This window comes from Quercus robur, chromosome 12 (genome assembly GCF_932294415.1).
Source record: "Quercus robur chromosome 12, dhQueRobu3.1, whole genome shotgun sequence".
Taxonomy (NCBI): Eukaryota; Viridiplantae; Streptophyta; class Magnoliopsida; order Fagales; family Fagaceae; genus Quercus; species Quercus robur.
The window spans coordinates 5995618-6010739 of record NC_065545.1 but is presented as its reverse complement, the minus strand read 5'-3'; the positions used below and the strand labels follow the sequence as shown (position 1 = coordinate 6010739).

At 33.6% G+C, this 15122-nt stretch overlaps 2 protein-coding genes across 2 annotated transcripts; one reads left to right on the top strand and one right to left on the bottom strand.

The window, feature by feature from the left end:
- Positions 1–1209: 1209 nt before the first annotated feature.
- LOC126710435 (uncharacterized protein At2g23090-like) lies at positions 1210–3520 on the top strand. Its single transcript, XM_050410889.1, has 3 exons — positions 1210–1416; positions 1673–1713; positions 3102–3520. The coding sequence occupies exons 1-3, from the start codon at positions 1344–1346 to the stop codon at positions 3219–3221; spliced, it is 234 nt and encodes a 77-aa protein (XP_050266846.1). The 5' UTR covers positions 1210–1343; the 3' UTR covers positions 3222–3520.
- A 1083-nt stretch (positions 3521–4603) lies between these two features.
- On the bottom strand, positions 4604–14228 carry LOC126710434 (casein kinase II subunit alpha-2-like). Its single transcript, XM_050410886.1, has 10 exons — positions 13976–14228; positions 12893–13022; positions 11773–11967; positions 10895–11052; positions 8667–8757; positions 8481–8546; positions 6863–6945; positions 6309–6372; positions 6122–6190; positions 4604–4891 (listed from the first exon to the last, which is right to left on the bottom strand). The coding sequence occupies exons 1-10, from the start codon at positions 14059–14061 to the stop codon at positions 4832–4834; spliced, it is 1002 nt and encodes a 333-aa protein (XP_050266843.1). The 5' UTR covers positions 14062–14228; the 3' UTR covers positions 4604–4831.
- Between the last annotated feature and the right edge of the window lie 894 nt (positions 14229–15122).

The following is a 15122-nucleotide window of genomic DNA, read 5'->3' as shown; positions in this document are numbered from 1 at the left end:
ACTTGGTTTAAAAACAAAAGGGCAAATAGACAGTATACACTATAACCATATAATTGAGTTCTAGAATACAAAATTCATTCAATAAGATTTATGACAAAATTTAGGTATAACGCTTTAAGTTCTTCAATTAAATTAAAACACATGATTGTGTTGAATTTAATTACAAAAATAACATTGGTTGTGACGCAATCATAATTTTAAATTTAACTGAAAAACTTAAAGTATATAAAAGTACCTAAGTTTCACCCTAAAATTTATAAAAATTAAAATATTATTGGTTAAATTATAATTTAAACCCTTTAATTTTGACCCTTAAATTTAGTCTTTTTAAGTTTTTTTTTTATTTATTTATTTATTCCGGTCTTTAGCTTTGATATATTTTTAATTTAGTCATTCCGTTCATAATTTGTCCAATCTCATAATTAGTTTTAGTATCTTTTTTTACTTTTCAAAACAATGTCATTTGATGGACTTAACGGTGTGAATTGGACAAAAAGTTCATATTGAAATTTAAGGGTCCTTTTGGTACTTTGATTGATGTGAAGTGAGGAGAGAAAATAAGGGAAAGAGAAAAATGGGAAGAATAGTGTTTGATTAGGAGTGGAGTGAGAAAATGGGGGGTGAGGAAGTTATCTCCTGAGCCCATCATTTAAAAAGAAAAAGTTATCTGAATTGAAATTACATCAAAGTTTAGAAGGTTAATTAATAATTTAGACAATATGATTTTGTCCTTTTGAAGCAAAAATGTGAAGCTTAATTCTCAGCCATCCCATTATAATGTCACTAGCCTCTAAGCATGGTTTACACGTACTCAAAAACTTTTCTATTTTTTTAGTAAAGATTAATAATTTACATCTATTATAATTTAGAATTTTTTTTTTAAACAAATAAAAATAATAAAATTTAGAGGTAAATAGTAACTGTAATTTCTTTTTTAAACCTGAAGGAAAAAAAAAATCCTAAATTTTAGGAATTATCTTTTCGAATTCAAAATAAAATTTGTTATTTAACATTTATGAATCTATTTCTAAATAAAGTTGCAACAAATTTCGGATTTTAAAAAAAAAAAAAGAAAAAAAACGCCAACGTCAGATTACACGTGTCTCGTTCCAAGACCATTATCTTTTTCATATTGATTTTCATTTTGCTCTCTTTAGTCTTTTCTGGCTCCCACTGTGGCTGTGGGGTTCATATATAAAGGTCATCACCCTGAGGAAATTTCCTCGTTATTTCTAACACAGACAGTTTTCTTCTTTCTTTCACATTTGGGTACCTTTGTTTAGCTTCTGCTCTGTGAATTTCTTTTCTCCTATCACAAAGAAGAAGAAGAAGAAGTAGCAACTATGGGTGGAGGCAATGGTCAGAAGTCCAAGATGGCTCGTGAGAGAAACTCGGAGAAGCAAAAGGGCAACAAAGGTTTTTTTTTTTTTTTTTTGGTTTTTTTTCGAGGACAACAACAAAAGCATAACTGGTTCTTTTTTGTTTTACTACCATGTATGTATAAGTCCATAGTTGTAGTAAGATCAGTTTAACTGAAGAAGGTTTTAGAATAAAATTCCCAGGTCCCAAGTAACTAGAAGCCCGACACTTTTGTATTTTGTTATAATTTCTTAGCATTCATAAGTTGTCTTACTTGGTTTTTTATTTGATAATTTGTCTGATCTCTGCGCAGGTAGTCAGCTTGAGTCGAACAAGAAGGCTATGTCTATCCAGGTAAATTCTTTGGGCTTGATTTTATAGCCTTAAACAATATTTATTGTAATTTAATACTAAAATTGGGCTTCTGATTATGATTTTTGTAACCCTGTTTCCGATTGTTTCTTGGTTTTTCTCATACGGAATTACTTCCATGAACTTTAAGCTTTACTTTTAAAAAATAAGGAATAAAGAATTTAGATGAGGGAGAGTGCTTGAGATCGTTTGGTCACGTGTAAAATGCACTAGTGAGGGAGGATGAGTTGATTCAAGTCGAGGAAAAGAATAATGTGGTCGATCTGTTGAAAATCCATAATCGACACTAAAATTTTGGGACTATGGCTTGGATGCTTGGTTTTTGTTGTTGTATTTGTGAAAAACTAAATATTCCCAAAGAATTGACCCTCTTAATGTCAAGGCAAATAGGTAGGATCTAAATCCATATGGGAAAAGGATTGTGGTCTAAGAGTTTGTGAAAGTACTTGCAGCTGGATCAAGATTCTCTTCATTTTCTTTCTAATTCATGAATCTATCTGTTTACTGTTTGCATGGTACCAAGTTATTTGAAAATTTATCACATCAAATAATTTATTTTAAATGATGTAGCGCTGAGTATACTGTATACCTTAAGATTTGTGGGGAAAAAAAATATTGACCCTGTTGAAGCATATAACCTCTCTGGGAGAAAGAAATGATTCATGGCACCATAGAAGGTCTTCTTCTATAAGCATTAGAATTCAGTTGTCTATGGCTGACTAAGAAATAGTTGGATGAATTATGATCTAAGGTTCAGCCTGAGCTTTCTAATAATTTGGATTCCAACTGTGAGGTGCAAGTAGAATAGGGGCATAAAGTGCCTAGGGCATGTCTCTGACCCTTGGTCTTGCTTGCCATAAGACAGTTGATCCGTACAAAATGTTTTATTCTTTGGAATAAATACCCAATAACTTTAGGTTGTCTCAAAATGTGAGTTCAACTTTTTCTCCATAACAAGATTTTAGCTTGAACCATTTATCAGTTCAAGTTTTGTAATGGTGTTCTTGGTATTCTCTGGAATAAATTCCCAATAACTTTGGGTTGTCTCAAAATGTCAGTTCAACTTTTGCTCCATAACAAAACTTTAGCTTTGCGCACAGGATCCTTTTAACATTTAGTTACATGTATTGTGATGATTATAAGTTCTGAATTTTATATATTCTGTTCAAACAAATCAGCGGATAGACCCATCCCTTTAACAACATGAAGATTTTGATACAACAGTATTGAATTCATTGATGTTGCATTGATGACCAAGAAGCTTTTAAAGGTGATTACAATTAGAGAGTGCACATTTTGCATCTTTTCCATCCGAAATTTTATTTTATTTTATTTTTTGGTTTCTGATTCATGGTTGGTGTTGATTGCAGTGCAAAGTTTGCATGCAGACATTCATTTGCACCACATCAGAGGTGAAGTGCAGGGAACATGCTGAGGCAAAACACCCCAAATCTGATGTTTATGCATGTTTCCCTCATCTTAAGAAATGAAGTTATATCGAGGAGTGCTTGTGGAAATGAGTGCCACAAAGCTACACATCTCTAATGTCTTCTTTGTTGTTAAGTTTACAGCTTATGCAAAACAATCTCTCCAGACTTGTGGGGGGAAGCTCTGAAAGGATTGCTTTTCATAACCTTTAAATTAAGCAACAATTAGATATGAGAGATGAAGCTTTGCACTCATATTTAGTTCTGTATTAATTAGCTTGAAAGTATTTGTGGAACTTACCCAAAAAAGGAACAGTGTGTGGAGTATTTTGTACTAATTATTGATGATGCCTTTGCCGTAATTTCTTATTAGAATCTTTTTATTTTTCTCTGTGATTCTATCAGTGGTCCTTGAATTGAAACTTGTCTAGTCAATACTGCTGCCATCTCCTAACAAATCCATTGGTATAATCAATAATGCACGCCTTGAGCTAGCATGTGCGTGGGATCTTAATTACTTAGTTTATTCCCTGGATTACTTCATTGAATTTTTTATTTTTTTCCTTTATTTATTTAAGAGGCTAACACTTAGTACACTAGATTTTAAACCCAAAACCTCATCCTTCACATTCTTATACGAGAAAGAAGAGACTTCAAAGTTCTGACTTCTAAGTAAGATTTCTTTTCTCAATTTTTTTTTTTTTTTTTTTTTTTAAATTTTCATTGGCAAGATGACTGCATTGTATTATGCCCACTGTTTGCATGTGTACTCATTTAGGCACGATGGCCCATTAATGGTTTCTTATTGTGGATGAGAAAATCGAAGAAGTCACTGATTTTAATCTGTCATTAGGCCCTAATTATATAGTTTCGGGACAATTTTCTCTCTTTCGGGACAATACTCATTGCTCTGCAACGTTAAAGCGATGGGTATGCGTTAGCCAAGCAACAAAATTGCTCCGCAAGTTTATTTGGCTGAAAAAAGGTATACAAGACGTCAGTGGACTGTGCAATAGGGAAAAGTGTTCGACCCGAGAAAATGTCTCGTCTAAAATTGCAAACCACTTAAATTCTTCCACTAATCCATGGCAGAGTTGGTTATCTAAAACCTACAAAAATAAAGGGTTCTCAACCGTTCAATAACCATGATATCCCAACTCTTTTTTCCAGTCAGATACACTAAAACATAGTTAAGGAACTAAATTGTTGGTTGGGGCAGTATAACAGCCAAGTGGATTTCAGAGAGAAAAATGCAGAGGACGAAGGCAATGAACCCACAAACAACTAAAACGCCAAGCACAAACTCTTGAGCCTAACACTAGATGGTAACAACTGAGGAATCATCCATGGCTATCTATCTAGGATGTCATGGTAGAAACTCAGCTGGAAATAAAGGAGAGAGAAAAACAAACATTTAAAGTACCAATTCTACTAAAAACAGCAAATATCCAAAGTCGTGGAAACTTCATACAAAAAATTATGAGCTAAGAGTACAATATACAGTCAAAAGTTCAAGTTAAAGAATACCAGCAAACAAGATATCTGTGCCTGACCAATCACCTAATCTAGTGAGGTATTTGTCATGTTATAAACCATACACGAGCTAAAACACATACAAATGGCCAGAATGGAATACGAGTCTGCTTAAAAAGGAACTCAATATGAGGCTACAATTACTGTGTCCGCATCCTGCTGTTCTCTGCACTTCTCACCTGGAGGAAATATGGATGAGCCTGAAATACAAATAAATGAATTTAGAATACTGGTAATAATGCTAGACAGCACCCGGAATAAAACTGAAATCAAGAAAAGTGAAGGTTGAACTTAAGAAGAGTATTTTGTTTCAACTGGGGATTTCAGTTGGGACACACACACACAAAAAAAAAAAAGTCTGTCAATTTTAATACACTGGCCTACACTATCTAAACTCCCCCCCAAAAAAAAACCCTCCTATCTGCAACCTATTTCCAAGAGAATAGTATTTAAAAAACAAATTGAAACCATTTTCCTTTGGACCAGATTTTAGGACAACTGGAACCAAAGGACCCACCAACCTTCCTCCTAGGGTTTAGATTCTGTAAATTTTAATTTAACAAAATAATATAAAGCATATGCTTGAACTTAAGCAGGATCGTAAGAGGTAGATGGGGGCAGAGGAAAGAGAAGGTCAAGCTTAAAAATCCTTGATCTCAAGCATAAAGAGTAATCCAGAGTCCACAATTGTAATACTAGAAGTCTATTGAGGGCACAAAGGAAAACAGGAGACAGTGAACCAGGCGACGATGGGAAAGTACGGCCTGGTAACAGAATACATCTAGGCTGGGTACTCAAAACTGATCAAACAAATTTGCTAGATTCAGGGCCCAGACATAAAAGACTAGACAGCATATTCAAAAGTCATTAAGAAGCCATGACCGACAACAATAAGATTTCATATCCTTAATGCTAGAGAACTCATGAAAATAAATAAAATCACAAACTTGTACTGACTAGAAATCATTGAGAAGCAATGACCAACAACAATAAGCTTTCTTATCCTATATGCAGAATTGATTCCTTTTCTTACTAGGATAGTAAGATTGGAACTATATTATTTATTTATTTTTTGATAACGCAGGGAACCTTTATAAAGAAGAGCCCTTTGGACTCACTTTTAGTCAATAAAACCTACAGACAACTAATTTCACCCTCCAGAACCAATTGCTGCGCAATCCAGGACCATTCACTGCCCAGGAGCAAGTTTGGAACTCTATTAATAGAACATCCGGTTCAGTATAATTCTACAATTTGCTTGAGTGATAAATCTTATTGTTTGAGGTTCTTCCTTCAATTTCTTTGTGCTGATTCCTATGTTTTGTTTTCTCTTGGTGCTGATTCCAAATATGCCTAGGTTTATTTTATTTTCTGTTCTTCACTGACACATGAGAGAGAGAGAGAGAGAGAGCAAAAATAGAAAAGAATACCATTGCTTCTTTCGCTGTAAGCCTATCTTGGTGATCATACCGAAGGAGCTTATCTAGGAAATCAATGGCCTGCAATGCATGTCACACAAATAAACAAAAAAGAAACAAGACTGATGTTAAAAAGATTACTCATAACAAACTAAGCCAAGGTCAATCTAATGGTTTTCCGAATTTTAATGTAAATGACCTCTGGGGAGACTAGATGCTGATTATCTGTATTAATAAACCTGGACCATGGCTTCCTGCTGTGCCTGCAGTAGATTAAAATAAATAGAGCATACCATATATGAGTATCATGCCAAAGAAATATGATTTTATTCATTCAAGAAGGAGGAAAATTAATTTTTTGCATTTACTGTGCATGTACACTTTACATTGTAGACAATATTTCACACTGTTCATGCAAATGTGTACAATAGTGTACACTTTACATGAACAATACAATGTAAACCTATAATTGTCCCAAGAAGAATTGTTTAGAAAAAAAAAAAAAAAAAAATGAATTGTTTAGAAAAGGGATAAGAAGCTGGAAAATTGCATCCTTATGATATGGAGAAAGGCTGAAGCCTTGGGTTTTTTCAACAATTAGATTTAAACCCCCAAACCCATCCCAAGCCTATAGATTGATTTTCCACCATTGTACAATTGCAAATGGTCACTCCTAAATCACAATCTTTGTTTAAGTTTTATAATGATTTGCATGTTTGAGAAGCAAAGAATTCGCAAGTGGGTTAGGCATACCTCCCAACAAGAGCATCAAGCTGTGCATCAAGCACTAGTTGATATTTGTTAAGATACGCATTCAACTCATCTGTCCCAAGAACCTGAAGAAGAAGATTATAAATCATTGAAGCATTTACAATCGATTTCTCATTAATCTATTGTTCTTTGCAGTTCATGAAACCTTAACATCAGTGCTTATAAAAAATTATTATTCTTCTTTTCAAATTGATCCTGCTTCTATTCAACCAGCATAAAATTTTCATATTTGTACAAATATCATATTCTAAACCACTAAGCTCTAACTCATCTGGCACCTCCTCCCCTTATAAATTCTAGTTGGAGGGTGAGCTCGTGGGTTCAAGACCCATTAAGTAACTTACCAAAAATAAATAAATAAAAACCATGTTCTACCTTCTAACCTGTTGATATAATATTGCAGCTCAGCATTACATATTTTGCATGTCAAAAATGATTCAATGCAACTCCAACCATGTGACGTTGATATTGACAACAGTCAGGGTTTTCAAATTACAAGAATTGCATACAAAGAGCATACCAGATTCCAAGTTTCTATTTCTTGCATGAACTAATAAGCAATTATTGTGGAAATTTATTTGATTGCTATCAAGAAAACCCTTGTGGTTTGTTTGGATAAATGAATTTAAAGAGAATAATTTGAATTTCAATCTCAAATTTAAATGACTTGAATGGGATATGAATAACAATTTTCTTTTTCTATTGAAGAAATTTGTAAAGGGATTTGAACTTTATTAATATGTGGATTTCAAATAACTAGCGTCATTTCAAATCCATCATATCACAAGTGTTTTTGTTTTGAGTAAAATCTTTCAAGTTCACATCTCATGTGTTGTTAAATTTATATCATGCAATCTGTACTAGGAATTTTTTTTCATACCCCTTGATTTTAAATCCTCAAATCCAAAACACCCTTCAAGAATTTCAGCATGCATGGTACAGGAGCAGAAAATTTGTGAAGGTGTAAAGGAACATGAATTGATTAGATCCCACAGATCCTATATTGTGTGAGAGCTTCTCCTATCTCAAACATGAGACAGGATATGTACTTGAGGTAATTGGTTCAGCTTATCCAGGACACATGAAATTTAAATCATTGCTTGGATGTCCTAATGGAACTTTACAGGCTGCATCATCTTGACTTAAATGCATGTATCCCCATGCTTCTAGGCTTCAGCCCACAAATTGAAAGCAGTTAGCATGTTGACTTATGAATCATAAAATAGGCTACAGTTCACTCAACACAGCAACCATTAAACTTTGGTTAATCTTCTTGGTTGCACCTAAAGCAGCAACCTAGTAAGCCACAGCTTAAGTATCAGAAGAGCATAGCTGTCAAAGCTCTGCACCTTGATTAGCAGCAACTTTAAGGAAAACCTAGAGCCCTGTAATAGCAAGGCGCAACTCATTCAAAACCTCAGTTTCCATCAAATGTTTAAGCCGAGGCATATGGTCAACCCATGGTGTTACTTACACTACAGGTGAAAATAAAAAGTATTTAAGGCACTTCTTGAGGTACAATGATGGACAAACCAAATTTACATGGTAATGTAAATGATTCCTCATACATTTAAAATTCCAGGGAAAGTACCAAAATTACCTTGGCAATTTTGACAAGCTGGTCATGATTGTCATGACCATAAAAGAATGGCTCCTTCCGAAAAATCTGCAGGAGAAAAAAACAACCCACAAGGAATATCATCATGGATGACAATGAATATATCATGGACCTTTCAACCAACTATAACATGCTGAATGGAATACACAGTTCCAGCATAACTATTACCATTCCTGCAAACATACAGCCCAGGCTCCACATGTCCAATGAATAGTCATAGTCTTGTAAGTCAACAAGTAGTTCAGGCCCCTTAAAATACCTGAAAACACAATGGCTAAATTTGTCAACTTTCTGCACAAGTGATACTGAATGTGCATGATTCACATATCAAAAGATCAAGACTATTTAAATATAAAACCATGAACCATCCTAGGACACTCATCTCATAGAACAATACTAACGTTCTAGTTAACTTTGATAGTTGAGGGCCCAAAATTTTAACGATAAACTGATCAACATCTCCAATTGGTGAGCCAATGAGCTCTAGCTAAAATGGCACCTCCTTCCCATGTAAAAGCAAGGTGAAGAGTGAGGTCGTGGGTTAAAGATTCACCAGGTGCATGTGTAACTAACCAATAAAAAATTCTCCATTAAGTAATCAGAATTAAGATGCTAAGAACATCCATGTATTATATAAACTTGAAGGGGACCCCAAATCACCTTCTAACAAGATAATGATGCCTAACATTTTTCTTTCGAGTTTGATCCAAGCAAATATCAAAATTTGGCTGAAGATCAAGTTGGGTATAAAGGGAAACAAAATTGTAGCAAGTTAAAAAATTGGGTGCAACATAATCAACATAAAAATCAAACAATGATTGGCACAACATGCATGACATAATGAAAATGGCTAGGGTTGAGCAACGTTCCCTACTTTATCTTCTATATGCCAATGCTACAAATGGGGCATGAGGTTCAATTAGAGAATGACTGACACATCTTATTTTGCTTTGAGGTGGTATTTGGATCACAAACGTTAAAATCAAAATCTTACTAACAGATCAGAATCCTACTTTGGATTGGTGAAAGAGTCGTGAATTAAATCATAGGATTATAATTTATAAGATTCTATTTCAATTATAAAATAAGGTGAAAATTCACAAGTAATGATGATCTATGTTAAATAATCATTAAAATACTTAAATTTGACATAATGCAACTTCCATGCCCTACATCCCTACTAACTAAAGAAATATTTTATATTTCTCAGCACAAATTACTCACAAGCTAATAACTACTACATACCATATCATCAATACACGAGCACAGAACAAAGTTTTAGAACTTCAAAAGTCCAACAATGTTCATGTTTCCAAATCCAACCCCTTTCACTATGGCAACAAGAAGTTCACAAACATACATAATGTTCCAAATTACAAATACACAAGCAAATAACAAATTTTTTTTTTTTTCAAAATTCAAAGTTCCAACACCATTACGTTCACAAATGAAAGGAGTTTTTCCTGGTCTCTTATTACAATTTTAATCACTCCTTTATAATTTACTCATTCCATTCCAAATCATTCCTTTATGAACTACCAAATGAAGTGTAAAGGTCAAGCCTGTTAATTCAAAAGGCTCAAAGGACAAAAAAAAAGGCCAAAAACATTCCTAGCAGAACAATCGTCCAAATCTCACTTTCACTGTACTGTGTTTATGGCTACACCAATCCTGATCATTCGATCCTATGATCTAGATCACAATTTTGATAACCATGAACCATGATTAATATTGAAGATCAATTCAGGGAAGAATGAATATGGCATAATAAAAATAAAACAAAACAAACAAAAACAAAAACATAATAAAACACACACACACGCATTTTTACCAAACAGAAGCCTCTAGAACTGGAAGAATGGTAACTTTCTGGAATTGCACAAAGTTCTAATTCTGGACAATTTAGATGTATTACCCGAAATTAAGCTCAGTCTAGAGTTCCCCTGAAGTTTGTAAGGGTCTAGGCAGGTTTTCTATACTTTCTAAGTAGTCTCAAGTATTTATTCGCTAATTTACTTTAAAAGACAGTCCAATAGAAATAGATAATCCATATCCTTCAATGGTTCTTGTTGCTGACCAAACTAGACAAGACATAAATTTTGGAACTAATGAAACCATCAAAGACTGTGTAGCCAAGGTAATAATAAATAAATAAAAGAGGCAATCCAGCATTCTTGCTACGTGCCTCTTCTTAAGCCCCTAACCACAACATACATAAATTCATACTTGATATCATATAAATAGCTTTTATGGGCCATATTATACAAGGATGAGAATCTTGTCAAACTCATTAGTTAATCAAAACACATAAATATGTGATTAAGAGCTGCATAAATAAAAATAAGTAACAATTACATTGGTTGGTTAAAGAGTTTGTCAAATCCACATAGGCTCACCTTGAAGCTACTCGAACATTGTATTCTTTACTAGGATGGTAGAATTCAGCAAGACCCCAATCAATCAAGCGAAGTTTTCGCAACTCATGGTCAATCATTACATTGTGAGGCTTGACATCTCGATGCATAATGCCTTGCGAATGGCAATAATCCAATGCCTGCACTTATAGATGACTTGAGTTAGTTAAGCATGCAATGCTACATCAACTACACCTTTGAAACTTGGCCTCTTCAACATAATAATCAAAAAATTATTACCAATAAACGAAAAGGACAAAGTTTTCCTCCAACCTACTATGTGATGATTCATAAGACCATCCACGTGTATTGTTTTAAACAAGTCACGTGACTCATTAAAAAAGTCATGTGATTGCAAGTACACATGTAAGGTCCTTTAACTGCCACATAGTGGGTTGGAGAAACTTTACTCCAAGCCGGTTTGGAGGTAAACTTTTTCTTATATAGGAAATGAGAGGCAAAGTGACACAAGCCATATAATTATCGAGAGAGAGAGAGGGAGAGAGAGAGGGGGGGGGGGGGGGGCTTCCAACCACAATGCATGACATGGCCATCTAGCATAACATTCAGGTGAAAAATACTTATAAAAATAATAAAATAATAAAAACATTCAGGTGAAAAATGTTTGATGAACAATAACTCGCATGTACCAATTCTGGTAAAGAGAAGCCTTCTACTTCACTTAAAAGTAGCAATTAATAAAATTTTCATATTGAACAATTTATTTGTTTGTTATGCATTTTACCTAATTAATCAACAATTAATAGTTATTCTGCAGGATATCAGAGTCAAGCACAATTCTCTAGTTTAAAAAAAGAGTCTTGGAAGCCAGTAATTTGCAACATGATCAGATGAAAAACCTTGAGAAGCTCGTATATATAATAACGTATGTCATAATCAGTCAGCGTGGGGTACAGAACTTTGAAATCTGTACTGTTCACACATTCAAAGATCAAGCTAGGAGTCTTTGAATGCTGATCTCTAACAATATCAAGCAGCTTCACAATATTTGGGCCTCCACAAAGATTCTGTAGGATTTTAATCTCCCTCTTTATCTGCAGGGTAGCAAGACACATTACATTAATGTGCATAAAAAAATCACACAATTAACAAGCTGATAACAAACAAATTCACCTATATAACATTTGCAGTGCAACTGTACATCCTAAGCAAGCAGATATGGAAGGGAAGATTTTGAAGTAAAACATCAACTTATGGAAACAGCTACATAACCCGTAGAAAGAACTTCCAAACCCCTAAATTCACCTATACTCTCTATTACTTCTTTATTGACCAAAGTCATTCTGTCTTTTCCTCCATTCTATTCTATCTTAAACTTGCACTAATGAAGATACTAAATTTAGATTCTAAATTGTGAATTGTGACAAAACAGGAATGATTAAACTTTCATATGCTTCAACTAGAATTAACAAAATCAAAGTTAAGAGCCTCAGAAAAACTCAAATATAATTAGTAATTTTGATTTCTAATCTCATGTACTACAAATGTAATTCCTCTTCCATAGTGACCAAAGTGTAGCATTATACAAGCATAACGTAGCACAATCACTAAAAGATGAGAAATCATACAGCATGGTTTTTTTATGATGCATTAACCATGAATTTGTCAATACAAATCTTCAGAAAAAATGTAGAACACCCTTTTTTAAAAAAATAAATATTTAAAATATATATATATATTTATCCAGAGCTTTGTAACAGACAGTAGCATTAAACGTGAAACATCAGTTTCACCAAGGTGTAAAGAAAAATGCAAGAATTAATATTAACCAATAATCATGCTACTTTATGGTTCAACACTCATAAGTTATCAGATGACAACAATTGGGGATTAAGTTCGAAACAACATGAAATCGTGACCAACGCCACACCCACAGGCATAATATTCTCATCATAAATCATACATTGCAAGTTTCTGGATGCATCCTGTTGTATAAGGACAATGCAGAAGATTACTCACCTTCTTTTTCTTGACAGGTTTAAGGATCTTGATAACGCATTTCTCATTGTTGGTAACATTTATACCCTCAAACACTTCACTGTATTTTCCCCTTCCAATTTTCCGAACAACCTCATAGTCATCTTGTTCACTGAGTACAAAAAATGTGAAATGAAAATTTTAGGAAATGTACATTTGAAAAAGAAATGTAAATCTCATAAACTCAACATTAATTATACAGGAGAAAAGACCCATGGTTTAAGGGAGAACAATTCCGCATTAATTCCATCAATCCTGCTTCAATCTAAGGTTATCTTATATAAAACAGTAGACATGGTGGTGGCTCCAACAGCAATCTATAAGAGTAACATCGCAAAAATGGTTTATTTCTTACTCTTCTTTTTTTTCACTATTTATGTAGATTCAGACATACCCAGATATCCATCCTATAAATAAATTCTATTCCCAAGGCTAATTTCAACATTTCAACTAATCAGCCAAACGAGAGACCAAGAGCCACTTCCTGATTAAAACTGAGTACCATTGTAACTTCCACAGTTAAAGATTTAACCTATGACAAAAAAAGGAAACCTCAAATTTCTGTCCACTTCCATGAGTATACCAGAACAAATAATTAATCTATGTAATCAGCATTTCAATCACAAAAGCGAAAATTCCCAGCTAGATTCATCACATCTAACCCAACAATCCAAAAAAAAAAAAAAAACATGGGAAGTTCCCAATCCACATAACCTTCATCTATATCCTATGACTAAAAGTAACCTAATGGCCATTTAAACCATAATTTCAACATGTCAAAAAAAAAAAAAAAAACCCTACCAAAAAGCCAAGGTTCCTTCTCTCTCTTCTACGTATGGAAATTTTGTTACAACTTCAAAACCATAAAACCAATCTTTAAAAACATAAAACCAAAAGAGTTCCTAGTTCCAAAAAAGAAAAAAAAAAAAAAAAAGCTAATCCTAGACATAGTGGTATAAGACATCTAAAAAAACCCTAGATCCCATTCAAGGAGAACTAATTTGAAACAAAAAAAGAATGGATAAGATAAGGTATTATCAATTATGATAAAAATAGAAATACTACCCCCATTGAACGGTGAGAGACTCGTAGTCCCAGTAATCTCTAGGGCGATGAACATTGATGTCTGCGTAGACTCGAGCCCTGGACATGGCTATGGCTATGGCTTTTTGGTTTTGGCCCCCAACAGTTTCAAAAAGAGCACCCACCACCACCACCACCACCTTGTTTTTTTATATATATGGTATGTGTTTGTTTTTTCACACTATTCAGTAGAATATTTTGGTGTTGACGATAACCGAATGAGCACAAACAAAAACACCCACTTGCCCCCCGACCCAACCTAAATAGAGAGGAACAAACACAAACCCCAAACTGCCTGTCTGTCCCACTTCTATTGGTGTTTACTGTTTACTGCTTACTAAATTATTCTAGCAAGTGATTATTATTAATTAAAAATAGTATTAACACAACCAAATATTGCGGCAATGAAAATGGATTCCTTCATTTATCCAACGTTAGATATATCTATGTATCTTTTTTATTATCTCTTCTCAAAAAAAAAATATTTATATATATACACACTTTTCTATTATCTATTCTCAAAAAAAAAATATATATATATATATATATATACACTTATCTATTTTTAGAATTGCCTCTTGAAATTCTTGAGCGGTGCAAACTACTATACATAATTAGGCCAACAATAAATAAATAGTAACACCTTTGTTAGCAAGGTAAATTTTTATTTTTCACAACTAAAACCTCTTATAGTAAGTTTGGTGATGTAGCTTGTTTAACAACTTTGTTCATATTATGAGTGATAAAAAATAAAAGAGGTTTTAGTTGTAGATCTAATTAAAAGTGATTGTCAACTATACATAGTCTATCATATCAAAATATTGTGATATCCAAATAACCTAACAAGCCGATGAATTTGCTTGACCCGAACTCACTCGCGGGATTTAGATGGTTTTGACTGCAAAAGGTGGGTCTAATTGTTCAAAACCTGCCTAATAGAGATGTCTATTACATTAAGTCATTACCTATAATATGTGGAAATATCAACGTAATTACACCTCTAACCCTATTATTGATCCAACGTGGAGACAAAAGGTATATTTTTTATACTGATTGGAATTAATGCAATTACACCAAAAACCCTTTAGTTATTGTATCTGATTTGAAGCCTTGGCTGTGTGATACCACA

Coding starts and splice junctions, on each gene's coding strand:
- LOC126710435 (XM_050410889.1), top strand. CDS start 1,344: ATGGGTGGAGGCAATGGTCAGAAGTCCAAGATGGCTCGTGAGAGAAAC. Junction 1,417..1,672: donor GAAGCAAAAGGGCAACAAAG/GTTTTTTTTTTT, acceptor ATCTCTGCGCAG/GTAGTCAGCTTGAGTCGAAC. Junction 1,714..3,101: donor AGAAGGCTATGTCTATCCAG/GTAAATTCTTTG, acceptor TGTTGATTGCAG/TGCAAAGTTTGCATGCAGAC.
- LOC126710434 (XM_050410886.1), bottom strand. CDS start 14,061: ATGTCCAGGGCTCGAGTCTACGCAGACATCAATGTTCATCGCCCTAGA. Junction 6,191..6,308: donor AGCATCTAGTCTCCCCAGAG/GTCATTTACATT, acceptor CATGCATTGCAG/GCCATTGATTTCCTAGATAA. Junction 4,892..6,121: donor TTACAGCGAAAGAAGCAATG/GTATTCTTTTCT, acceptor TTTGTATTTCAG/GCTCATCCATATTTCCTCCA.